The 20,816-nt window shown below is 44.5% G+C and overlaps 1 protein-coding gene across 3 annotated transcripts in view; it reads left to right on the top strand.

Annotated features, from left to right (window-relative positions):
• Positions 1-20,816, top strand: part of ARHGEF37 (Rho guanine nucleotide exchange factor 37) — a 57,281-nt gene that overhangs the window by 19,939 nt on the left and 16,526 nt on the right. For all 3 annotated transcript variants that reach the window (XM_082454181.1, XM_082454180.1, XM_082454179.1), the window contains 5 exons: positions 190-313; positions 9,940-10,087; positions 18,243-18,442; positions 19,636-19,766; positions 20,437-20,541. In XM_082454181.1, the coding sequence (XP_082310307.1) occupies positions 190-313; positions 9,940-10,087; positions 18,243-18,442; positions 19,636-19,766; positions 20,437-20,541 (708 nt within the window). The remainder of the gene's footprint in view (positions 1-189; positions 314-9,939; positions 10,088-18,242; positions 18,443-19,635; positions 19,767-20,436; positions 20,542-20,816) is intronic.

Here is a 20,816-nt window from a genome sequence, read left to right as displayed (position 1 = left end):
TTGTAGAGTAATGAAAATACCTAATTATAAAATTTCAAAGTCCTTGCAAACATTCCACTGGGACAGTCTTCCCAAGAGTGATGGAACCCCAGTGGTGTGACTGTTCTGGACTACTGTCCAAAGCCTGCAAAAAAAAGTCACTCTACTGAACTCCTAAGCGACCTCCCATGGTGCCTTTGTTCCTTCTAGCTGCCGCAGGGAGATCTGGATGTCCTGTTCTCAAATATCGATGATATCATCAAGGTGAACAGCAAATTGCTTCATGATCTGCAGGAGACAGCCGCCAGGGAAGAGGAACAAGTGCAGCTGATCGGTAAGCAAAAAACCAGGCAGTTAGCAGCCTGAGATTCCTGAGGAATTGGTCTCGGCATGTGATCATTGCTGTATTTTCTCCAGCATTCCAGGGAAATGCAGCTCAGTGAGAGGCTGTTTGGGGGATCCCTAAAATATAGCATGTCAAAGCTGGCAGGACCCTCAAATAATATCCAGTCCAACCCTGTCACTACAGATGAAGAGACTGAGGCCTAGAGACAGGGAGGACATCCTAATGGACACAAAATTGGTTAGTGGAGTGGCTGAGAGTTTCTTCTGGGATTCTTTCACATTCATTCATTCAACAGTTATTTACTGAGCTCCTGCACTGTGCCAGTCACTGTGCTGTGTGCTGGGGTCACAGCATCAACCAGAGGGTCCAATCTTCTGTTCTCATGGGTTAACAAGTTAGCGAGAGAGACAGATGACACACAGATAAACAGGAGAATTTTAAGTAGTAATTTGTAATTTAAAGAATGACAATTTTAGTAACATTTGAGAAAAGAGAAGGCCTCTTGAGGAGAGGACATTTGAACTGAGAGCTGTTAGGGAGGAGCCAGCTATGAGATGATCTGGAGGGAGAGTAGAGAGAAGAGCTATGCAAAGGCCCTGAGGCAGGGATGAGCCTGGGATTTTTGAAGGACAGGCAGAAAGAAGCCTGGTGTGGCTCCAGGGGAATGAGTGAGGGGAGAGTATTAGGAGATAAGATAGCAGAGGCAGAGAAGGACCAGATCCTGCAGGGCATTCTAGGTCTTGGTAAGTAGTGTGGATTTTATTCTACGTGTGATGAGAAGTCATTGGACAGTTTTGAGCAGGGAAGTGATATCAGATTTGTTTTTCAAAGATCCCCTTGGTAGCTGTGGACAATGGATTGTGAGAGGGTAGCAAGAGTGGAAGTAGCGAGACCAGCTGGTGGCTTTACCTCCACCTAGGTGAGAGATGAAGGTAGACTCCTGATTCTGAAATGGTTAGGATGACCAGACGTAAAGAAGGAGGGACAAGTGGGTATAAACCTCATCCCTGTCTTCTGCAGTCTCTTCGCATCTGCTTGACAAAATTTCTGTGGTGAAGGGTTTTCAAGTGGAGTCAGGGGACAAGGGTGAATGGTGTTAGGCAGAAAAGAGGGTGAGGTGGGGGCATCCACCCAAGTCACGCTGGCCTTTACACCCCCAGTCTTCTACCCTTTCTTAGACATGAATGATGATGGTGGGGATTAAAAATAACAAATATACACGTTTTGAAAAAGCCAACTTGCTGAGTGTTCATTAAATGACCAGCACTCTTCTGATGTACATGTATTAACTGATTTAATCCTCACAACAACCCTGAACGGTAGTTGCTGTCATCTCATTTCCCGGTTGAGGAAACTGAGGCACAGAGAGAGGAAGTAACCTGCTTAAGGTCATCCAGCTAGTGTCAGAGCCAGGAGGATGTGCGTTGCGGCAGGTGGCCTCTGGAGCCAGTGCTCTCAACTACTGCACTGAACAGCTTCCATTCAGTAGACAGTGGGATTGAAGCCTGTGTATAGTGTGTTTACTATTCTCCTAAAATTATGATTCTTCATTAAAACAGCAATGTGAAAGAGTGACTATTTCCTTTAAATAGAGGAATATTTAAATGCAAAATTAAGGAACAAGATTTTTTTTTTAAGTATCTGGGTAGATATTCTTACCTTTTATCATTTTATCCTTATTTCTGTTAATAATTACCACTTATTTGAGTGGAAATTGTTATAACCTCAGGTTGAAGACGATCCAAGGTTCTGGGGACTCTGAGGTTAGCATCTTCTGTTGCTATGGGTTCTAGGGTCCACTAGTTCCTTGTTAAGGGTCCTCACTTATCCATCTCTGCCTTCCTGCTTGACCTGCAAAGAGTCAAGGTGCTGCTTTGTCTTCTGAGTGTACCTGGTAACATCTCCATTCCCTGCCTTCACTACTTCCCTGGTGGAGTTGCCACATAAAATACAGGATGCCCAATTATATTTGAATTTTACATAAGCAATGAATAATGTTTTAGTATAAGTATATCCCACGGGACATTTGGGACATACTTATACTAAAATATTCTTCATTATTTATCTGAAATTCAAATTTAACCAAGCATCTTGTATTCCCCCCCCTCCCTAATTCGGCAAACCTATTCCCTGGCCTTTACTGAGTGTACAGAAAATAACCTCCTCATCCTCTGCCCCTTGTGGTTAGCCAAAAAGAGACGCAAAGAATCCACATAGCTTTTCTTCTCCTAGGTGCAACTTTGTGCCTAATCAATGCTGAGCTGGCTCCTACCAGTTCTCTCTATTCCCCTCTCAGCCCCCAGGCCCTGCTATGCAAGGAAGGCCCTTTTCCCAATTCCATAGCCACAGCATTTTAAATTTATTTATTTATTTATTTGGCTGCGTTGGGTCTTCGTTGCTGCGCGCGGGCTTTCTCTAGTTGCAGTGAGCGGGGGCTACTCTTCGTTGCGGTGTGCGGGCTTCTCATTGCTGTGGCTTGTCTTGCTGTGGAGCGTGAGCTCTAGGCATGTGGGCTTCAGTAGTTGTGGCATGTGGGCTCAGTAGTTGTGGCTCACGGGCTCTAGAGCGCAGGCTCAATAGTTGTGGCACACAGGCTTCGTTACTCTGCGGCATGTGGGATCTTCCCGGACCGGGGCTCAAACCTGTGTCCCCTGCATTGGCAAGAGGATTCTTAACCACTGTGCCACAATGGAAGTCCCAGCCCCAGCATTTTAAAAGATTTTTGGACCTCGGGCGTGAACCTCCCAAGTGAGCCAGGTTCCGTGTTCTTACAAATGATTCGAAACACGACGCAGATGTTCACAGGAGTTCCCACACAGGGTCCTATCACAGGAAGGCATCATGCTGTAGTCCAGTGTTGTCTAAAAGAAATGTAGTGTGAGCCAAATTTAAAGTTTTTGAGTAGCTACATTAAAAAAACTAAAGCAAGTAAAATTAATTTTAATGATATATCTCGTTTAACCCAATGTATCCAAAATAATATTTCAACATGTAATAAATATAAAACTTATTCATGATACATTTTACTTTTTTTTTGGTACAGTCTTTGCAATCCGGTGTCTTTTACACTGACAGCACATCTCAGTTGGGATTCTCCATATTTCAGGTGCCCAGTAGCCATCTGTGGCCATGGCTTGCAGGTTGAGTGGTTTAGAGCAGAGGCTTTGGAGTCTGACTCGCAGGGTTCTGCCACCCACAGCTCCTTCATGTCTCTGAGCTTCAGTTTCGTGCCTTCTGCATGAAAATAGTACCCGTTTCTGTGCCAACCGTGACTGTGGGTACCTAACATGTGGTAGCCCTTTTTATTCTCATGACACTGTTACTTGTTGATTATTATTATTATTATCCCCATTTTACTAAAGGAAAACCTGAGACTCAGAGAGGTTAATTAACTTTCCTAAGGTCACACAGCTTGACCAGGCTGAGTCATGATTTGAACAGCTCTTTCAGACTATAGCCCCAGGTCTTGGCCTTCCTGCCTCCCTTTCTCATTTCTCCCAGCTAGAGGTAGAGTACCCTTTTGATACTGGGAGTAACTCTTTGCTGCTGTGACTTCTTTCCAATCTGTGACTAAGGAAGGACAAGAGGAGAGGAAATAAGTCTTTGGTGCCCCAAGCATTCCTGCCTGTTGGACAGCTCTGCTCTCTGCTCTAGGGGAGTTTGCCTTCCTCCACCCTTCGGTTACTGAAGTGCCCCTGCCTCTGGCCATATACTGGTATGGTAAGGTTTCTTTGGCATTAGTTGTGTTCCTGCAGAATCACCCGAGTAACGAAGAATGTGGGAACTGCCCTAGGTTTCAGGGCTACACCCAAGCTATCTCTTAGTGGGATCATCTCTGCAGCTGGCTGATCTCCCTATCATACACATTCTCCCTAGCTGCAGTTTCAGGTAATCTTTCCTGGTCATGTTCTCCCTTGTTCTGGGGGCTTCTCCTGAGGGAGTTCTCTCTGAGGATTGGCTTGACCAGCACTGGAGAGAGGGTTTGGTTCCTGGGGTGGGAGTCTTGCTGTGGGAGTCTTTGCTGAGAGCTGGATGACGCTGGTCTCGGTACCATCTGATGTGTTTCAAGGGGGCGGCCTGTTGTATTTCATGGGTACAGTGCACAGCGTTAGCAAGCAGTAGGGTCACCTGGGCTTCCTGTGGTCTGTGGCTTACTTGCCCTTTTGTGACTAATACATTTCTCTTCACCCTCACCACTTTCCCCCAGATAGACAACCAAATACTCTTGCCTGGGTATTTATAGTAGCCATCTAATAGCTATTCCTATTTCCATTTTGACTTCTGGTTTAGTCTCAACACAGTATAGCTCTAATAGACTTTATTTTTTAGAGCACTTTTAGATTTACAGAAAAATTAAGTAGGGGGAATTCCCAGTGGTTAGGACTCTGCGCTTCCATTGCAGGGGCACAGGTTTGATCCCTGGTCGGGGAGCTAGGATCCCACAAGGCACACGGCACGGCCAAAAAGCAAAACAAAACAAAAGCAAAAAAAAAACAAAAAGAAAAAAAGAAAAAATAAGTAGGGACTTCCTTGGTGACGCAGTGGATAAGAATCTGCCTGCCAATGCAGGGCACGTGGGTTCGATCCCTGGTCTGGGAAGATCCCACATGCCACAGAGCAACTAAGCCTGTGTGTCACAACTACTGAGCCTGCATGCCACAACTGCTGAAGCCTGTGCGCCTAGAGCCTGTGCTCCGCAACAAGAGAAGCCACTGCAATGAGAAGTCTGTGAACCGCAATGAAGAGTAGCCCCCACTCGCCACAACTAGAGAAAGCCCACATGCAGCAATGAAGACCCAATGCAGCCAAAGATAAATAAAATTAAATCTGTAAAAAAAAGAAAGTTAAGTAGAAAGTACAGAAAGTTCCCATGTACCCCTCCCCCCACACAGTTCCCCCTATTATTAACACCTTGCATTAGTGTGGTACATTTATTATAACTGACAAGTGAATATTGATATATTATTATTGACTAAAGTCCATAGTGTACATTGGGGTTCACTCTGTGTGTTGTTCAGTTCTGTGCGTTTAGAGTAATGTATAATGTACGACGCCACCATTACAGTTTCATACATAGTTTCCCTTCTCTAAAAATCCTCTGTGCTCTGCCTATTCATCCCTCCCCCAACCCCAACCCCTGGAAACCACTGCTCTTTTTACTGTCTCCATAGTTTTGCCTTTTCCAGAATGTCATATTGCTGGAATCATACAGTATGTAGCCTTTTCAGAGTTGCTTCTTTCATCTAGTAGTAAACATTTAAGGTTTCTCCGTGTCTTTTCTGGCTTGATATCTCATTTCATTTTTATCACTGAATCATACTCCGTTGTATGGATATAGTGCAGTTTATTTATCCATTCACCTACTGAGGGACAAGTTGGTTGCTTCCAGGCTTTGGCAATTATGAATATAGCAGTTATAACATTAGCTTGCAGGGTTTTGGTTTTTTTTTAAATAAATTTATTTATTCATTTATTTATTTTTGGCTGCGTTGGGTCTTCGTTGCTGTGCGCGGGCTTTCTCTAGTTGCGGCGAGTGAGAGCTACTCTTCATTGCGGTGCGCGGGCTTCTCATTGCGGTGGCTTCTCTTGTTGTGGAGCATAGGCCCCTGGCATGTGGGCTTCAGTAGTTGTGGCACACGGGCTCAGTAGTTGTGGCTCGCGGGCTCTAGAGCGCCGGCTCAGTAGTTGTGGCTCACGGGCTTCGTTGCTCCATGGCAAGTGGGGTCTTCCCTGACCAGGGCTCGAACTCGTGTCCCCTGCACTGGCAGGCGGATTCTTAACCATTGCGCCACCAGGGAAGTCTGCGTGCAGTGTTTTAAAAAGTCTTTTATTTAAAGTTTTTTTTTTGTTGTAGTAAAATATATGTAACATACAAAATTTACCATTTTAACCATTTTTAAGTGTATAGTTTAGTGACATTAAGTACAATCACATTGTTGTTCCACCATCACCACTGTTCATGTCTAGAACTTTTTCCTCATCCTAAACTGACGACCAGCCCCTGGTGGCCACTATTCTACCCTCTGTCTCTCTGAATTTGACTACTCTAGGTACCTCATGTAAATGGAATCATACAGTATATGTATTTTTGTAACTGGTTTATTTCACTTAGCATGATGTCTTCAAGGTTCTTTTTACACTTTTTATCTTGAAATAATTTTAGACTTATAGAAAAGTTACAAAAATAATACAGAGAGCTCCTATATACCCTTCTTCCAACTTCCCCTAATTTTTACATCTTACATATCTATAGTGCAATTATTAAAATGAGGAAATTAACTCAGTGCAATACTATTAACTCTACAGACCTTATTCAAATTTTGCCAGCTTTTTTTTTTTTCTATGCTGGGTCTTTGTTGTGGTGCATGGGCTCTTTGTTGCGGCAGGCTTCTCTCTAGTTGTGGCACACAAGCTCTCTAGTTGTGGCACATGGGCTTAGTTGCCCCGCAACATGTGGGATCTTAGTTCCCTGACCAAGGATTGAACCCGCATCCCCTGCATTGGAAGGTAGATTCTTAACTACTGGACCACCAGGGAAGTCCCACCCATTCATTTCTTTTTTTTTTAAATAAATTTATTTATTTTATTTATTTATTTTTGGCTGCATTGGGTCTTCGTTGCTGCACGCAGGCTTTCTCTAGTTGCAGCGAGTGGGGGCTACTCTTCGTTGCGGTGTGTGGGCTTCTCATTGCGGTGGCTTTCTCTTGTTGTGGAGCACGGGCTCTAGGCGTGCGGGCTTTAGTAGTTGTGGCATGTGGGCTCTAGAGCACGGGCTCAGTAGTTGCGGTGCACAGGCTTAGTTGCTTCATGGCATGTGGGATCTTCCCGGACCAGGGATCGAACCCGTGTCCCCTGCATTGGCAGGCAGATTCTTAACCACTGCGCCACCAGGGAAGTCCCTCACCCATTCATTTCTTTATTCAACTATTTATATAAGTATAAACTCATGGATATTTACTTAACTCCATGAGTCAGAACCCAGTACTATTAATATTCATTTTCTTGCTCAAATTTTACCAGCTTTGGCCATAGGGAACTCTTTCAAGTTGGCACCTGTGTCCTTTCAGTATGTCTCCAACAATTTGTGAGCACTTTCTTACTTTCTGACCCCACAAGATGTTCTAGGCTCATCTTGTATTTTCCCTGCCTCATCCTTGGAATCAGCTTTTTTCCTAGGAGCCCTGGTTCCCACCTTTGGAGAATGGTATTTAGACCCCAGGTTCTAAGATCTAGGTGTGCTTGTTGCTCCTGGGGTGTAATTGTTTCTAGGCCCTCTTAGCTGACAGAGTTAGGAAATATATGTATATATACCAACACGTGCATGTACACATATCTACATTTCTTTCTGTATCTATCCATCTGTATTTATGTATTTAAAATATTTAAAACCATGAGTTCCTACTGATAACCTCCAATTCCAGTCCAGCACCTCAGGGTTCTTTCTAGTCTTTCGCCTTTTCTTATTTGTAGCATCTTTCTGTGACAGGTGGAAATGGCTGCCATTATCTTCAGTGTATTTACTTATTTGTTTGAAGTTAGTAGACACATAAAATACTTTTTTATTATGTTATAATCAGCATTACTAACCTGTGCCTTTGTGAAAAATAGTTACTTACGTTAATTTCTTCCTACACCCTTCAGTGTGGTTATGTTATTCATTTGTAATAGAATTAGGTTCATTCCTTATTGTTTGTATTCTATTCGGGGTTCCCCCTCCACATCCTGGTTGGTCTCAATTATATATTTATTTTGGGAGTATGTGAAACATTACCATGGTTCCAAGATCTGAGCTATATAGAAAGGTATATTCAACGAAGCATTGCTCCCCTCTCATCCCTACTACCCTGACCCATTCCCTGTTCTTTCCACCCCGTTCTATCTCCCCCTACAAATAATCAATCTCATAAGTTTCTGATTTTAAAATATAGAACACGTCACAGATTTGCATGTCACTCATGTGCAGGGGCCATGCTAATCTGTCCTGTGTTATTCTACCTTTAATGTATGTGCTGCTGAAATTGAGCATGGGAATGCTCCTTTTCAAACAGAAACCAGATCATGTCACCCCTGCTCAAAACCCTCCATTTGCTTTCTGCCACCATAAGAATAAAATCCAAACACCTTACTACACCTTACTTACTTACTTTAAGGCCCTACATGATCTGGCTTCAGTTTCCTGTTTATTTTCTCTACTTTGTGCCCTTGCTCATTGTGTTCCAGCCACACCTGCCTTCTTGTGTCACCCAGCTGTCAAGCGTTCACTTGCCTTCAGGTCTTTGCATTTGTCCTTCCCTAAGCCTGGTGCTGCTCTTCCCCCAGACATTCCTAGCGGTGGGTTCTTTTTTTTTTTGAATTTTTGCATTTTATTTTATTTATTTATTTATTTATTTTTATTTTTATTTATTTTTAAAACATCTTTATTGGAGTATAATTGCTTTACAATGGTGTGTTAGTTTCTGCTTTATAACAAAGTGAATCAGTTATACATATACATATGTTCCCATATCTCTTCCCTCTTGCGTCTCCCTCCCTCCCACCCTCCCTATCCCACCCCTCTAGGTGGTCACAAAGCTATTTTATTTATTTTTTGTACAGCAGGTTCTTATTAGTTATCTATTTTATACATATTAGTGTGTATACGTCAATCCCAATCTCCCAGTTCATCCCCCCCACCCCCGCCACTTTCCCCCCTTGGTGTCCATACGTTTGTTCTCTATTTCTGCAGGGCTGGGTTCTTTTGGTCTCTGATAAACATCCACGTCTTTATGGAGGTCTTTCCTAAATAGATCTCCTACCACTCTCTAACTCTTTATCTGGCTTTGTTTAGATTTATGGTACTCACCACTACCTGGCATATGTAATATATTTATTTATTGTCTGTTTTCCCCACTAGAATATCAGCCCCATGAGGCAGGGTCATTGTTTTGGTCACAGAACTTAGAAGAGTGCCTGGCACATAGTCAGTAAATAAGCAGTTGGTAAATTTTTGGTGAATGAAGTTTGTGTCAGGTGCTTTACATGCGTTATTTGATTTAATCCTCGCAATGAACATTTGGAGGTGAGCACTATTTTTATTCCAGTCTATAGGTGAAAATATGGAGGGTTAGAGGGGTCAAATACTCGCCCTAGATTACGCTACTGGGGAAGGGTTGGCTGGAGATCTGGCCTTACTTCTCTCTGACTCCAAAGCCCACATTTGTGACTATCCGTGCTGTGCTGTAGGGATTCTTTATAAACAGAGCATTTGGAGTCATACTTGCCACACATAGTAATTGTAAAGATATAACATGAGTGTGTTTTGTAAACTATAAAGCACTGTCCAAATATGAGAATTATCAATATTATTGCTACCATTTATTAAATATAGGCAGCGCACCAGTCTGAGCTCTACATCGTTCTGTTACTTAATCCTACAGCAGCCTTTTGAAAGTGAGATGAAAAAAATAGAAGCTCAGGAGGATGAGGTGACTTGCCCAAGGCAACAACACTGGTTAAGCCTGGCAGTCTCACTCCAGAGCTGGAATGCTTAGCTGTGTCACTTACCTCCTCTCTGACCTAAGCAAGAGGACATGGAGACATGCTTTTGAGAACTCCTTGTTGCTTTTCACTGTCAGGCAACTTATTCCTGGAATTCCAAGAGGAGTTGGAGCAAGTCTATAAAGTGTACTGTGCCAGCTACGAACAGGCCTTGCTGCTGGTGGAGACCTACCGGAAGGAGCCACAGCTGCAGGGGGAGATCCAGGACACTATTGAGGCAGTGCTGTGAGTATAATGACCCTCATGGACCCCGAGGTCAGAGGCTGTTAAAGTCTCACCCCGCTTGGTGCTGCTCACATTGCTTCAGGAGTGTCCCAGTCAGACTAGGCTAGGCTATGCTGCAGAGACAAACAACTCCCAGCTCTTTCAGTGGCTTCGACCAACAAGGTTTCTACCTTCCTTATGCTCCACTGCAGGTTAACTTGGGGCTCTTCATGTTGAGACTCAAGCTGACAGCAGCTACTGTCTGGAATATTGCCAGTAACTTGGCAAAGGAAAAAAGTGCTCTGGGGTTCTAACACTGGTAACTAAATGCTGTAGTCCAGAAGTGATATTCGTTGCTTCTCAAAATTCATGGGCCAGAGCTAATCACATGGCTTCGTCCAGCTACCAGGAGGCCAGGGCCTGCCATCCAGCCATGTGTTCAGAGGCAGAAAAGCAGAAACATTTGGTGAACAGCACTCGTGACTACCATAGGGAAGGCAGTGAGATGGTGGGAACCATGTGGTGTAAGCAGCAGTGGCAGGAAACAGGTTTGTATCACCTGGGGAGACCTCTCGACAGATGGCTAGAGTCTTGCCCCATGGAAAAGGATCAGAACTGCTCTGGGTGGCCTCGCAGCCCAGAGCTGGCACCAGTGAGTGGGAGGTCCAGGTAGAGATATGTAGAAAAAAATATTTTTAAATTAAAATTTTGAACGGGTAACAGTTGCATGTTTCAAAAGCTTTAAAACATCTGAATTTACACAGTAAAAAGACCTTTCCAACCCTGTCCTTTTATCCACCCAATTACTGCTCCTACCCACAATGGTAAGGTAACCACTTTTAAATTACTTATGGATCTTAGCAGAGTTCCTGTATGCCTATACAAGCAAATACAAATATATACTTTTATTTTCCCCATCTTTTTAATGAAAGTTTGTAATTTTTTTCACTTACATTATATCTTGGAGGTCTTTCCATTTCAATACATACATGTATGATCCTTTGAACGGCTACGTATTCTTCTACTCTGTGGCTGTTCCGCAGTTTATTTAACTGGTCTCTGTTGATGGACATTGGTTTGTTTCTATTCTTTTCATATTACAGGCAGTGCTACAGTGATTATTCACAAACATATGTTATTTTACTGAGGTGCAAGTATATCTGTAAGTTAAATTTCCAGATGTGGAATTGCTAGGTCAAAGGAAGTATGTATTGATAATTTTGACAATATTGCAAAATTGCCCTCTGTAAAGGTTATACCAATTGATATTCCCATGAGCAGCATATGAGGGTGTTTCTCCACAGCCTTACCAGCAGTGTGTTGTTAAACTTTAGAGTATTTACCACTGATAGGTGAAAAATGGCATCTCAGTAATGTTTCATTGTGCATTTATCTCCGGGAGATGCAAGAGGGAAGAGATATGGGAACATACGTATATGTATAACTGATTCACTTCGTTATAAAGCAGAAACTAACACACCATTGTAAAGCAATTATACTCCAATAAAGATGTTAAAAAAAAAGTTTATCATCCTTTTTTAAAATATTTATTTATTTTTTGGCTGTGTTGGGTCTTAGTTATGGCATGCCGAATCTTTTGTTGCAGCGCATGGGCTCTTCGTTGCGGCATGCGGGCTTCTTTCTAGTTGTGGCGGGTGGGCTCCAGAGCGCGTGGGCTCTGTGGTTGTGGCGTGAGGGCTCCAGAGCACGTGGGCTCTGTAGTTGTGGCACGCAGGCTCTCTCATTGCGGCACTCGGCCTTTCTAGTTGTGACGCACAGGCTCAGTTGCCCCGCAGCATGTGGGATCCTAGTTCCCTGACCAGGGATTGAACCCGCGTTCCCTGCATTGGAAGCGCGGAGTCATAACCACTGGACCGCCGGGGAAGTCCTTTGATATCTTTCTATATATTTAAGAGGTATTTGTATTTCCTTGCCTGTGAATTGTTCTGCTTCTTTTCTGTTTTGAAAAGGCTTATATCTTCCCAAGGACAGGCTCACCAAATGAAGATAGATGAAGGTCATCCTCTGGAAAGCAGAGTAGAGTAGGAGGAACAGAAGTTATTATTGTTATTTCATCTTACTTAGACATTTCCTTTATACCCAAGAGAAAGACAGTGTAGGTTTAGGGCTTTGAAGTTGATATTATCTCATGTGGAGCCTCCTGCTACCTCTCCTCCTTCTCTTCCTTATCTTATCCTTACCCCTCTACTCCCTGAAGCCTCCTTTTGAAGTACCCATGTCCTAACCCATCACAGCCTCCAAAAAAACCTACATTCATTTTCTTCTTTGCTTCCTTTGATCCCTTCATGGAACTTACAAACTTAGGCTTTTGCAAGGGGCACTAAATACATTTCTACAGGAGTGAGCAATGAGGAAAGCAAGATACCAGATGTGGGACAAAAGGGAGTAGTGGAGACTGTGGCAAACCAGAGCCAAGAGACCCTGTATAGAGTGCAGCTGCAGCCCAGCCTCGGCTGATTGTTGCTGTATCGAGTAGCTTTTGCTATATAACAAACCAACCCAAATATAGTGGTTTAAAGTATAAATCATCCCCAAAATATGTTTAAAGCAAACATTTATTTAGGTCACACTTATGCATGTTAGTGGTTTAGCTGGGCTCAGTAAATGATTCTTCTAGTCCTGGCTGAACACCCTCATGTGTCTGTGATCAACTGCGGGTCAGCTTTGCTGATGTTGGCTGGGCTCTCTTATGTATCTGGGACATACAAGCGGACTCAGCTCTGCCTTTTGAGATCTCGGCTTGGAATTGGCATGCTGTGCCAGACTCAAGGGGTGGAGAAGTATTCCCCACTTCTTGATGGGAGAAGCTTCAAAGTCATATTCAAAGGGTGTAGATACAGAGAGTGAAATAATTGCAGTCATTTTTTATAAACCATCTCCCTCAGTTGCCATGTAGAAATGTGATTCCACTGTGCCCAGATCCTCTGATCTTTCAAGAGAAACCAGAAACTTTGATGTAAGTCTCCCAAGTGTTAAATATTGGCATCTAGTTCAGACATGTTAGAAACACTATGTGGGGGGCCCTAGTTGGCACAGAGGCTGCTGTTTGTCATGTCTTCTGCACTCAGGTCTTTTTCAGCCAGGCAAGTCCAGGCTTTTCTCATGGGCTTTGACGCCAAGCTGCCTGGCAGCGGATCGGGCTCTGCCCCTTATTATACCTTGGCAGAGCCATTTCGTGTCTCAGAACCTTGTTTCCCTACATGTGGAGTGGGAGTAATAACAACAGCTCATGGGGACATAGACTCGCTGCATGCAAGTAACATGCAAAAATTCCCAGCTATTGTGGTTACCTTGGCTAGGCAAGGATTATGCTTCACTGAGACCACACTGTGGTGCTCAGCTCCGTTGGTCCCAATGCCCCCTTTTTATAACAAGCATTAAATAAATTTACTATCCTGAGTTATATTCTGAAAAAAAAATTCTCCTGCCTATAGACATAACTGAAAAAAATCAATATAATGGCTTAACTATAATTAAAGGAGAAATAAAAGGAAAATAATTTCTAATAAAGTAATATGTATTTCAGTGTGCAAATGCTTGGGTAACACTACACTAGAAAATATTATGAAGCAATCAGATGCTTGTACCTACTTATAATAAATAAGCTTGGATTTAAGCAAAGAAGAGTCAGAAGCCATTGTGTACGAGAAGTACAGAAAAAGAAAAGAGCAGAGAATGTGTGTACCCTGCAATAACAGTGAGCAATGATAACAAACTTGACTTCCTTATGTATGATAAGAGAAAGAAGGAAATAACATAACTGAAGTAGGGATAACATTACATACTGGGAGGCAGAGGAAATGAGGAAGGATTATGTTCCTGCAAATGACCTTGGTCTTATTTACAAAAGGTGTGTCATGGTAATTCCCAGTGTAAAGATATGTGACAGGATGGAGTCCAAGTGTCACAAAAATATCTCAGTTCTTGAAGTCGCAGTCCATTTCAAGGCATTCATTCAGTCTCTGAATGTTGAAGAGGGGCACATGAAACGTAGAACCATTCTCCATAATGCAGGACTGTCCTAGCAGGATATCCTGCATCCCTGGGTCCCTGCCCACTAAATGCCTGCAGCACCCCAGAGCCTACAGGTTTCAAAAATGCCCTCAACGAAATGCTAGGGTCTAATGTTGCAGCAGGAATGACATTCTTTCTGTCATCCAAATTTTATTCTGTAGATTTACAGGCAGACAGAAAATAGACTTCCCATGGGAAAGTGTAGACATTGGATGGATGGATGGATGGATAGATAGATAGATAGATAGATAGATAGATAGATAGATAGATAGATAGGATGAATTTTTAAGGGACTCCTGCTATACATGCTGCTCTAGAACTTTTGATCCCTTCCCTCTTGAAACAATAATTCTGCCTTTCTTGTGCGGAGTTTGGCCAACTAGAATCACACCAGCCATAAATGGTTCTTTCTCATCCAGGTAGGATAGATGGTACCATCTAATTAGATCTTTGTGATTCTAAAATATATGCTGCCTCCCACTTTTTATTTGGATGAGTGAGTGGGTGGGGTGTCTAGTTTATCCTGTCTCTCTTTCCCCCTGCCCCCCCCCCACTTTGTTTTTGGCCTCACCGTGTGGCATGCGGAACTTTCCTGACCAGGGATCGAACCCTCGCCCCCTGCAGTGGATGCGTGGAGTCTTTGCGCGGCTTGTGGGAATCTCAGTTCCCTGACCAGGGATTGAACCTGGGCCATGGCAGTGAAAGCCCAGAATCCTAACCACTAGGCCACCAGGGAACTCCCAGTTTATCCTGTCTTTTAAGGCAGCGCTTCCCACCTGGGGGCCAAGGGAATCAAGGCTTGCCCTTGCAGTCGGCAGGAAGCTCTGCCTTAGGGAGACCATTCTAGTGGCATAGCTTTCAGGAGGAGGAGGCTGCTTACAGAGGTGGATCAGTCCAGCACAAAACACCTGCAGTTCCACAACAACTGAGGCAGAGTGTTTGGAAAAGGCAAATGACATGTTTTCCTTTATTGGCATTTTTAATTTGTTTTAAATTTAAAAGTAACGTGGTTATTGAAAAAAGAAATTTCAAACAATACACAGGTATATAAAGTAAAAAGTCCATTCCCCTTTGGTTTCCCGTTTCCCCATCCCTCCCCCTAGTAAACATTTTCCATCCGAACTTTATTCTGTATATTTACAGACAGACAGACAGACAGGAAATAAACTTTCCATGGGAACATCTAGATGTTGGATGGATGGATAGATGGATGGATAGATAGATAGATAGGATGAGTGAATGAATGAATGAATTTTTTAAGGGGCTCCTATTCTACATGCTCTTCTAGAACTTGCTTTTTCACCTAATCATGGCCATGAATAAATATCTTTTCAGGACAATATGAATTGCTCTACCATGTTCTTTTTAATGACTGCATAGAGTTCCTTCCCAGGGCAGCTCATAGTCTGTGGTTTATTTAACCATTCCCTATTGATGGATATTTGGATTGTTTCCGAAATTTTACTGTCATAAATAGAGTTGCTGAATAACTTCTACGTTTATCCATGCTCACTTGAGTTGATTCTTTTTTTTTTTTTTTTGCTGTGTTGGGTCTTTGTTGCTGTGCGTGGGCTTTCTCTAGTTGCGGCGAGCGGGGGCTGCTCTTCCTTGTGGTGCGTGGGCTACTCAGTGCAGTGGCTTCTCGTTGTGGAGCATGGACTCTAGGTGCACGGACTTCAGTAGTTGTGGCGTGAGGGCTCAGTAGTTGTGGCTCGCGGGCTCTAGAGCACAGGCTCAGCAGTAGTGGCGCACAGGCTTAGTTGCTCCACGGCATGTGGGATCTTCCCAGACCAGGGCTCGAACCTGTGTCCCTTCCATTGGCAGGCAGATTCTTAACCACTGTGCCACCAGGGAAGTCCTTGAGTTGATATTTCTGGGTAGATTTCTATAGTAGGATTGAGGGAATAAAGGGTTTGTACATTTCACAAATTGCCAAACTGCTCTCTAAAGAGATCCCACCAGAGACTCCCCTGGTGGCACAGTGGTTAAGAATCCACCTGCCAATGCAGGGGACATGGGTTCGAGCCCTGGTCTGGGAAGATCCCACGTGCTGCAGAGCAACTAAGTCCGTGCGCCATAACTACTGAGCCTGCACTCTAGAGCCTGCATGCCTAGAGCCTGTGCTCCACAACAAGAGAAGCCACCGCAATGAGAAGCCTGTGCACCGCAACAAAGAGTAACCCCCGCTCGCTGCAACTAGAGAAAGCCCGTGTGCAGCAACGAAGACCCAATGCAGCCAAAAATGAATAAATAAATAAAATTTAAAAATAAAATAAAATAAAAAGATCCCACCAACTGATACTCCCGCCAAGAGAATGTAAGAGGGCTGGTTTCCCCATACTCACCCAACTCTGGGTGAGCCTTTCAATTTTTGTTGCCTATCTGAAAGGCTGCATAAAGAGTTTTCTCCAACTTACCTTAGAAAGGCTGTAAATTAAGAGGCAGCTATAATTCTGTAGTTACTCCTTGATGGTTGTGGAGAAGAGATGTAATCATCTCTTTGAAGACCCCCCTCCCCTCTGTCACCTCTGATTTGTAAGGTGACAGTTGTCCCTTTCCCATGGAAAGTAAGCCCAGAGGACAGAGTTTTTCAAATATCTGGCGACTGTTTCCACCTCTCCTGCCCACAGTCAGCCAAGCACTAGGCAACCCTTGGTGAGAGCAGATGGTCAGCATAGGCATGTCCTGAAAAGGTAATCCCACCCCTGCATCCCAACCCCCTGCAACTAATGGAGGGGCCCCCACCTGCTCTGTCTGTTCCTAGCCTCATGGCTGATCTTTCTTGGACATTTGATCTGGAGATTTTTCCATAGGAAGAAGAGCAAGAGGCAAGGGTACCGTGGAGAGGAGGCCAGATAATAGTCATGAGAAACATTTATGAGTCTTCGTGGAGGAGGCATGCTTAGACATTGTGGTTTGAAACCCTTGTGGGTGTCTCAGAAGGTGGGTCTGAGGGCTACTGGTCATGATCAAGGAAAGACTGTTGGAGCCTTGTCCCAGATGCCGTTGACTTGGGCACTCTTTCTGCAACTTCCAGACATCATCAGGAAGGGGACTAGAAATAATCATCTATGCATCAAATGGTGCATCTGGAAGGGACCTTGACACTATCAGTTCCTGTGTTTTGTTTTATATTTTACTTCTTTAAATGAAAAATTTCAAACCTATAGAAAAATAGAATAATGTAATGAACACTCACACACCCACCACCTGAAATTAACAAGTATTAATGTCTGCTGTTTGCTGTATCTAATTTTATGCTATATACTTTATAGGAAATTACAGATAATTACGACTTTTTACCCTTAAATACATCTCTAAACATTAAGTTCCTATGATTTCAATTTTAAAAAACTTTTTTTGGGGGGTGGGCCATGCTGCACAGCTTGCGGGATCTTAGTTCGCCAACCAGGGATCAAATCTGGGTGGGCCCACGGCAGTGGACTGCCAGGGAATTCCCAAGTTCCTGTGATTTTAAAAGCTCTTCTTTTTTAAAGCAGCAAAACCATTTTATTAAATGAAATATTCTGTGCATGTCCAACAGATGGAGTTGTGCTTGAGACATATCCAAGTGGAGATTTCAAGTAGGCAGTTGACCGTGTGTGTCTGGAGCTCTGGACAGAAGTAGGAAGTGGAGATATGGGTTTGGGATGTGTTTAAAGCCATAGGACTAAATGAGGTCAGTAAGAGAGTGAGTGGAGAGAGAAGGAGGAGAGGAGGCCCCGGGCACTCCAGCATTGGAGAGAAGTCAGCAGAGGAGGCCAAGAGAGTGGCCTGTGGAGTGAGAGAAGCAGGACGAAGAGTGTCTCTGGGGCCAAAAGAAGAAAGTGTTTCGAGAAAGAGGGAGTGGTCAGCTGTGCCTGCTGTTGAGAGACTGAGTAAGCTGAGGGCAGAGAACTGAGCATTAAATTTAGTACAGATGGGGAACCAAGGCCCAGAAATGGGTAAAGTGAGAACTAGAAGCACCCATCTAACATATAGACCTCACAGATTACAGATGAGGAAACTGAGGACCACAGAAGGAGGGTGACTTGCCTGAGATCACACAGTGAGTTAAATGGCAGAGCTGGGACTAGAACCCAGGCCCCTTGGTGCCCCCAAGGGTGGACTTGACCTACCTAACACCAGCCTTCTCCCTCAGGCCTCAAGCTGGACCCTCAGGCCTCAGTTTCTTGCTGGTAATTCCTTTGCAGAGGATTACCAAATACCCATTGCTGCTGCAGAAAATTCTGGAGAACACACTCCCTGATGCCAGTGCCTACCCTGTCCTTCAGAGGGCTACCTCTGCCCTCCAGGACGTGGTCACCAACATCAATGAGTACAAGAGGCGCAAAGAAGTGGGTAAGGACTTGGGGCATTTAGGCAATACATGAGTGAGAATGCTTCTAGTTACAAAAAACTCATCTCAAACTGGCTTCACCAGTAAAGGGAATATAGTAGCTCATGTAACCCACAAGTCCAGAAGTAATGTGGGCTTTAAGTAGGGTTTGATCAGGGTGCTGGCCTCATTTCCCTGTAATTCTCTTGTCTCTGGCCTTTACTATGTGTCACCTTCCTTTTCAGGCTGGCCTCCCTCATAATAGTAAAGGGCTATTGCTGTCCTAAGGCAATAATAGTAAAGGGCTATTGCTGTCCTCCAGGATAAGATGGGCCCTTTCTCCCCTTAGCTGTAAAAACTAAATTGGAGCTTCACTCTGATAGGACTCATTTGAGTCATATGCTCACCCTGAACCAGTTGCCATGGTTAGGGGAATGCCATGAACTGATTGGCTTCAGCCTGGGTTATGTGCCCTTCTTTGAACCTACCACTGTGGCAGGGGATGGGGGGGATTGTGTGAATTGGCTTATAACAGTCAGCACCCACCCCTTGAACTAAAGTGGAATCAACCTTATACAAACCACATGTCTGCTATACTAAGCAGAAATGAATACTGGGGAGGCAAAGATCTGTGTATTTATCAGGCGTGAGGGTAAGAGGAGAAAGTGGGGAGGTTGCTGCCTCTGAAGTTGTTAAAACAGAAAGGTCTGGAAAGTGAAGCAGTGTCCCAAGTAGATGAAAAACTCAATTGCACAACTCAGACTGTATAGTAATGCTAATTTAGCTAATGTTTACTAAAGGCTAACTATGACATGTTTTTTTCACTCATTATCTTGTTTGATCCTTAAGATAGCCCTGAGGTTGGCAATGTTAGCCCCATTTCACAGTTTGGTAAAATGAGAGCTTAAGTCATTTGCTCCAGACCTATCATCTTATGTGATCTCCTGGCAATCCTGTGAGGTGGCTATCCTCATTTACAGATGAGGAAACTGAGGCCCAAGAAGCCAAGCAGGCAGGAAGCTCTTCAGTCAGGGTGCTCACATCAGAGTGAGGCCTCTGAGCCCTGTGCTTTTCCTCCGAGATTCACCATTCTAATGGGTGTGACTCTGACATTTGAGAAGAGGGCCCAAGAGGTGCCTTGCCAGGTATGTCAGGGGCTCTTGCTTTCCCGGGTCAGCTCTGGTTCCTGTGCCCTCCTTCTCCCCTGTTGGTGCAGCCTCCAAGTACACCAAGGTGGAGCAGCTGAGCCTCTGGGAGCGACTGGCCCGCATCAATACGCACACCCTTTCTAAGAAGACCACCCGGCTGAGCCAGCTGCTGAAGCAGGAGGCGGGGCTCGTACCCAAGGTGAGCACGGGCGGGAGGAAGGGTGGTATCCCAGCCATCCCAAGGGACAAGACTGTGCAGTGCGGGATCTTAGACTCCTTTCGGAGATGAGGAAACTGAGGCTGAGGGAGTGAACGTCCAGCATGCGTAGCCAGGACGAGGCAGAATAGGCATCCGCACTTGATTCTGGAGAGCCAGGGTGGGGCTTTCTCCTCTGCATCTTGTGCTGCTCTTTCTCTGGGGTCTCTTGATACAGATAGGAGATGTCTGGGTCTGGGCAAGGAACCAGCGTTGAACAGGTACTAGTAGCAGCTCAGGTTGATTGAGTACTTACTCTGAACCAGGCATTAATGGATCCACACAATGAAGGAAGTTCATACTATTCCCATATTGCAGAGGAGGAAACAGGCTCAAAGAGAGTAAAGTTCACACAAAGTTGCCTAAGTTCACACAACCAGGAAGCAAGTGAACCAGGACTCACAGTCTCTTGTGTCTGATTCCATGGTCTGAATACAGAACCACCAAGCTGCACTTACTGCCTCTAACCGTCCCACTCAGTTTTGGGGCTGGAGGAACTGGCTCTGATGGGTGGGTCTGTGGAAAGGTGGTCCCTAGTAGGGACTTGGGAAAGGGGTGTACACCGGCCCCATGTGGATGTTCTCGGCCCTCATAAGCATAACTTTGCTCTCAGACAGAAGACAAGGAATTTGATGACTTAGAAGAGAGCTTCCACTGGGTGTCGCTGTGTGTGACGGAGCTGAAGAACAATGTGGCTGCTTACCTGGGTAATTTGGAGGTGAGGATCCTGTGGTTAATGATGGGTGGGGTGGGGCGGGGCTGGGATCCCCGGGCAGGAGTCATGCAGGTCCCGTTGAACAAGCTGACAAAGACACCAGCTTCAGGAACCAAATGGAAGAGGTCATACAGTTGCTGGCTGGAGGCCAGAAGAGGGGCCGTTCGCAAGCACTCCTCAGCCCACAGGTCATCTGACTGGGGCAGCTTCTGAGTTCATTGAGTTCTCGGGGGGGCCGTGTTCCCACTGGGTAGGGTCAGAATTCACTGGAATCAGAG

The sequence above is a fragment of the Balaenoptera physalus genome (assembly GCF_965194825.1).
Source record: "Balaenoptera physalus genome assembly, chromosome: 3".
Classification (NCBI taxonomy): Eukaryota; Metazoa; Chordata; class Mammalia; order Artiodactyla; family Balaenopteridae; genus Balaenoptera; species Balaenoptera physalus.
The sequence above is the reverse complement of the archived record's forward strand: the minus strand, read 5'-3'. Positions and strand labels throughout refer to the sequence as shown.